Source organism: Phaseolus vulgaris, unplaced genomic scaffold, assembly GCF_000499845.2.
Source record: "Phaseolus vulgaris cultivar G19833 unplaced genomic scaffold, P. vulgaris v2.0 scaffold_88, whole genome shotgun sequence".
Taxonomy (NCBI): Eukaryota; Viridiplantae; Streptophyta; class Magnoliopsida; order Fabales; family Fabaceae; genus Phaseolus; species Phaseolus vulgaris.
The window spans coordinates 27,284-33,283 of NW_027174129.1; the positions used below are offsets into that span (position 1 = coordinate 27,284).

The following is a 6,000-nucleotide window of genomic DNA, read 5'->3' on the forward strand; positions in this document are numbered from 1 at the left end:
GTGTCTCTTCACACTCCTTTAGGGGCTAGAATAGAAGGAGTTAGAATGCAACCTTTCATGCTTCTCTTGTACATTTGTGACCAACCCTCTCTATTATAAAAGGGGTGCTTAGGTCTTTGAAATAATAAGATTGATTTTTAGAGTAAAGAACCTCTACCAATTTGGTGAGTGAGTGAGAGAGACTTGTGTCTTCTTCTCTTATAGTCTTATCTTGAGTGAATTCTTGGGCTCTCAAGTGGCGGCAACAACACTCATCTTGAAGCCAACCATCCTTCAAGTGGCGTGCACATTCCAAGAGCTTCATCCACATAAGTCCATTTTCCCTTCATTCCAAATTACCCATTTTTGTTCTATTTGTTTGTTTTCACTTTCAATCGGTGCAATTTCTTCCTTATGATGTCCTCTTTCATTTGCTGCACTTATATTCAATTTTAATCGGTGAAAATTGGTTGTTCTTGCTGTTTTGGTCACGTCCTCCATGGGTATAAATGCTATATGTTGTGTTCTTGAGTTTCTATCTGATCCGGTCGGTCATCGGTAGTCGATGACGTCAGCAGCAGATAATCACGTGGACCACTCGTAGGGTGACACGTGGATCAGGTGGCAGAGAGATCAGGGAGGAGATCACCCTGAACGGTGATCGGTGGTCAGTAACCGAGTGGCCACCGACAGATCAGTTCCAAGATAAACACCTGGGGGGAGAACACGAGAAGCACTAGAGCACCGATCTGTCATCGGGTGCATTGTCATCGGGGTTCCGTGTTACACGCAGTTAAACTGGGACTGAGATTCCCAGCGAGAGCGTTATGCATGGACCTCGCATGATCATATCTCAGAGAAAGAGGAGCTGCTCGCCGGTAGAATCGTGCATGAGAGTGGCCTGAGGGAGTTAGTAAACCGGTCAGTGATTGGTGACTCTCTTAACCCATTACGTGCATGATTTCGCGAAGGGGAAATCGTTTAGGCAGAGATCAATGCTTGGTGAGTGTGCCTAGTACAGCCACACCTGGCGTTCTCCTGGGAGTGTGCGATTCACCCAGATGGAAGAAACGCGCTAAGTTACTCCGCAAGGGAATAACTTAGGCGCACAAAGAGATGCGCTAGAGCCCTTCAGGTAGTGGCACGTGTACGGTTAGATGTGAGTTGCATGCCTCCACGTGTCACCATCTGAGAGGGGCGCGGCCAAGATAAAGGTGCACTTCGCGTCGTGAAAGGTACACACAGAAAACACACACACCCATGATTTTACTGACTGTGGTACGTTTTCGCACAATAGCATAACAAAATTCTGACACACGCAGAGGATAGCGTAATAGAATTCTGTTAGGCACAGACACAAAGAGAGATTGAGTGAGACATTTTTGGTTGGTGGTTCTGTGACCTAACTTGAGCGTTGGAGTGCAAACGGCCGCTAGAGGCGCCGTCTGTGTGTTTTGCAGGTTGCGTTTGAAGTTCCCGGAGAAGGTTCTAAGAGCATTCTTGCAGATAGCACAGTTGCATAGGCGGGGTAAGGAAGTGACAAAGCAATTCCTCCAAGCTAAAGTTGGCTACAGGATCATTTGGCGCCCGCCGTGGGGCCTTGTGAATCGTGGTCCCATCCACACCAAAGTTTCTGAAGTTTCTCAAAGTTTTTGCTGAGAAAATGAGGAGAACAAGACAAACATCACCTGCGCCATCTGCTGAGGAAGGAGTTGTGACAATGCTGCAGGTCTTGGAGATGATGCGTGCGCTGCAGGACAATGTCGCAGCGTCGAGAGCTGAACAAGAGAAGATGCAGGTGGAGTTGGCTGCATCGCAGAGCAGGAATGATGAGCTGAATCGCGTTAATGAGGAGCTGAGAAGGACGTTACAGGCGCAGAAGGAACGGATGTCAATGCCACCATCGCCTCCGAGAGCGTTCCCTATGCCATTCTCCCCTGAAATCATGACAATCGTGGTGCCTCCCAACCTGGTGGGAGTGAAGGCGTCGTTCACGGGGGTAGAAGATCCAGAAGCGCATCTGACGGCGTTCCACACTCAGATGATGCTATCTGGGGGCTCAGATGCCGTGTATTGCAAGATGTTCATGAGCACACTGAGTGGAATCGCCATGGAATGGTTCGTGAGTCTGCCAAAGGGTCATATCACGTCCTTCCATCAGTTTTCGAAGCTTTTCACTGAGCAGTACATCGTTAACAGAGCACCTTCAGTGGTGTCGTACGATCTGTTCGTTATACGCCAATATCAAGGTGAGTCGCTGAAAGACTACCTCAACCGCTTTGGAGCACAAGTGGTTAGATTGCCCAACAAGGATGAGGACATGCTGGTGCGTGCGTTTAAGAAGGGAGTGCTGCCTGGTCCCTTCAGTGAGCCGCTCATCAGGAGCCATCCCAGCACCTTTGCGGAGATCGGGCGACGCGCGGTGGCGCACATAGTGGCAGAGGAAAGAGGAAGTGCTGCACCAACGAAGCCGCGTGGAGGACAGGGGAAGCAACAACAACAAGCGAGGGTGCATGAGGCAAAGGAGGGAAAGAAGGTGCAGGGGAAACCTCGTCCTTATGCACCCAGGAAGGACCAGGGCAGGGGGCGTGCAAGGGAGAATAATGAACCCCTAAGATACGATTTCATGGTAGAGTTGGCGGATCTGATCGCCCTTCCTGCCATAGCTGCAAGACTCCGAGTACCAGAGAAGACAGATAAGGTACTTGGGAGGAAGAAGAACGAGTGGTGTGAGTTTCACCAGGCCTTTGGCCACACAATCCACTCCTGCTTGGCGTTGGGACACCAGCTGGCGGAGTTGGTAAAGTCTGGGTTCCTGGCAGATTACCTGCGGGAGGCACAGGGTGATCGCGCATCGGGGGCCCAGGCAGGAGAACGGCAACACGAAGTCCCTGTGCACGGGAAGGTGCAAACGATTGCGGGAGGCTTCTCCGGTGGGGGGTGCACCGCATCACAAAGAAAAAGGTATGCTCGATCGGTTATGGTCGTGGACTCGGTAGACGAGGGCCATTTCCCCGAGGTAGACATCACTTTCAGGAAAGCTGATCTATGGGACGTTGTACCGCACGACAACGATCCTGTGGTCATCTCCCTCATCACAGCAGGAAGGCGAGTGCACAGAGTGCTCATAGACCAAGGGAGCTAGGCAGACGTCATGTTCTGGCCGACATTCAACAAGTTGCAGCTGTCCCCCGATCAACTAAGGCCGTATACCGGGTGTCTTTACGGCTTTGCAGGGGATCAGGTAGAGGTGCGGGGGTACATTGAGCTGAGGACGACGTTCACCGATGGAACAACAGCCCGCACCGAAAAGATAAAGTACTTGGTGGTGAACGCCCCTTCTGCGTACAACATCTTGCTGGGAAGGCTAACACTTAATAGGTTGGGTGCAGTGCCATCGACGAGGCACATGAAGCTGAAGCTGCCGTCGATGGAGGGGACCGTAATAACCATCAAGTCAGACCAGGCTGAGGCTAGACGCTGTTACGAGAACAGCCTCAGGCAGAAGAGGAGCATATGCCATGTCACCTCAACACCACCACCAGGTGTGCTAGAAGAGCGATCGGTGGTTAGGGGAACGCATGGCGATCAGGAGATGGAGGCTGCTACGCTAGGGGGCTCCCAGGTAGCTCAGGTGGAAGCGGAGGAGGAGGGCATGATCACTCCTCGAGAGTCAGGGATCGCGAGGAAGGTCATCGCCAGCGAGAGAAGACCCCACCGAGCTGAGGGGTGGGTAGAAGTAGATATAAGGGGGAAAAGGTTCAAGTTGGGAGGATCGCTCGGCGAAGAAGAACGAAAGCTGATCGTCGGGGTGATCGAGAAGCACATGGGCGCGTTCGCGTGGTCAGCATCTGACATGCCAGGAATCGACCCTGACTTCCTTTGATCCTAAAGTTCGACCTGTGCGTCAGAGGCGAAGGAAATTCAACGAAGAAAAGAGGAAAGTGATCCACGACGAAGTGCAAAAGCTCCTTGCCGCAGGGCACATCAGGGAGATCCAGTACCCTGAGTGGCTAGCGAACATGGTTCTGGTTTAGAAGCCAAACGGCAAGTGGAGGATGTGCGTGGACTTCACTGACCTCAACAAGGCATGCCCCAAAGATTCCTACCCTCTACCCAGTATAGACGCTCTAGCGGATAGCGCATCAGGGGGGAAGCTACTCAGCTTCTTGGATGCATTCTCAGGATACAACCAGATCAGAATGCACCCCAGGGATAAATGCAAGACCACATTCATGACTGAACGGTCTTGCTACTGCTACAAGGTAATGCCGTTCGGGCTGAAGAATGCGGGGGCTACCTACCAGCGACTTATGGATAGGGTGCTCTCGCCCATGCTTGGGAGGAACGTGCATGCATATGTAGATGACATGGTGGTCACATCCCGAGAAAAGGAGCATCATGTGGCCGATCTGGAGGAATTATTCACCACCGTCGCCAAGTACAGGTTGAAGCTCAACCCTGAGAAATGTATTTTTGGCGTGGAGGCTGGGAAGTTCTTGGGTTTCCTCCTGACAGAGCGTGGAATCGAAGCTAATCCAGAGAAGTGCGCAGCAATCGTGGCGATGAGGAGTCCAACGACGGTGAAGGAGGTGCAGCAACTCACCGGTCGGTTGGCAGCATTATCCCGGTTTATGTCTGCTGGAGGGGAGAAAGGTCATCCGTACTTCCAGTGTCTTAAGCGCAACAGCAGATTCCTTTGGACACAGGAGTGCGAGGAGGCCTTCATAAGGAGTACCTGGCAAGCCCACCAGTCTTGCGTAAACCATAAGTGGGCACCCCTCTTCGTCTATACTTTGCTGTGACGGAGAGGGCAGTCAGTTCAGTCCTGGTGCAAGAGCAAGATCAGGTTCAGAAGCCTGTGTACTTTGTGAGTAAGGTACTGCAAGGCCCTGAAACAAGGTACCAAGCCCTCGAGAAGGCTGCCCTGGCGGTGGTATTTTCAGCGAGAAGACTCAGACATTATTTCCACAGCTTCACAGTAGTGGTAATGACAGATTTGCCCATCCAAAAGGTGCTAAAGAAACCAGACGTAGCGGGAAGGATGGTCAAGTGGGCGGTGGAATTGTCAGAGTTCGACATTCAGTATGAGCCCCGATGACCGATAAAGGGGCAGGTGTTCGCTGACTTTGTGGTCGAGCTGACGTCGGTCGCGACACCTGCAGAAGGTTTAGACTTCCGATGGGTATTATCAGTGGATGGCTCCTCCAATCAGCAGGGGAGCGGCGCTGGGGTCATTTTGGAAGGCCCGAACGGAGTGCTGATTGAGCAATCCCTCCGCTTTGCCTTCAAGGCTAGCAACAATCAGGCGGAGTATGAAGCCCTGATCGCAGGAATGTTGCTAGCAAGAGAAATGGGAGCAAGAAGTCTGGTTGCTAAGAGTGACTCTTTGCTAGTCACCGGGCAAGTCACAGGGGAGTTCCAGGCGAAAGATCCCCAGATGGCGGCTTACCTGGGATGCGTACAGCTCCTGAAGACGTCCTTAACCGAGTTTGAACTAGTTCATGTGCTGAGAGAGCAAAATGTTAGAGCAGACCTGCTTGCCAAGCTGGCCAGCTCAGGCAAGGGGGGAAAACAAAGGACCGTCATTCAGGAGACCTTGAAGGTACCGCGAGCGTTCATGTCAGACAACCAGGTACTTCAAGTGTACAAATCGATGGAGTGTCTGGCGATCGGTCATCGTTCGCTGACTCAAGAGACGTTGAAAGCGCCGAGGGTTAGAGCGCGACAGGCAAAGACCGATGAGGCGATGGAAGTCTGCGCTGTTAGGGAGCCCGACACGTGGATAACACCGTACCAGTTGTACTTAGAAGATGATGTACTCCCACTTGACCCAACAGAGGCAAAAAGAATAAAGAGGAGCTCGAGTAAGTTTACTTTGATTGACGGGAACCTGTTTAGATTTGGGTTTTCTCATCCTGTGCAGATCTGCGTGTATGGCGAGCAATGCACTAGGCTTATGTTAGAGCTACCCGAGGGGGTGTGCGGAAGTCATGTAGGTGGTCGCGCTTTGGCAAGTAG

The 6,000-nt window shown here is 51.9% G+C and overlaps 1 protein-coding gene across 1 annotated transcript; it reads left to right on the forward strand.

Moving 5' to 3' along the window:
- The first annotated feature begins 1,642 nt into the window (after positions 1–1,642).
- On the forward strand, positions 1,643–3,124 carry LOC137817495 (uncharacterized). The gene has a single exon (XM_068620775.1). The coding sequence runs from the start codon at positions 1,643–1,645 to the stop codon at positions 3,122–3,124; it is 1,482 nt and encodes a 493-aa protein (XP_068476876.1).
- The last annotated feature ends 2,876 nt before the right edge of the window (positions 3,125–6,000 follow it).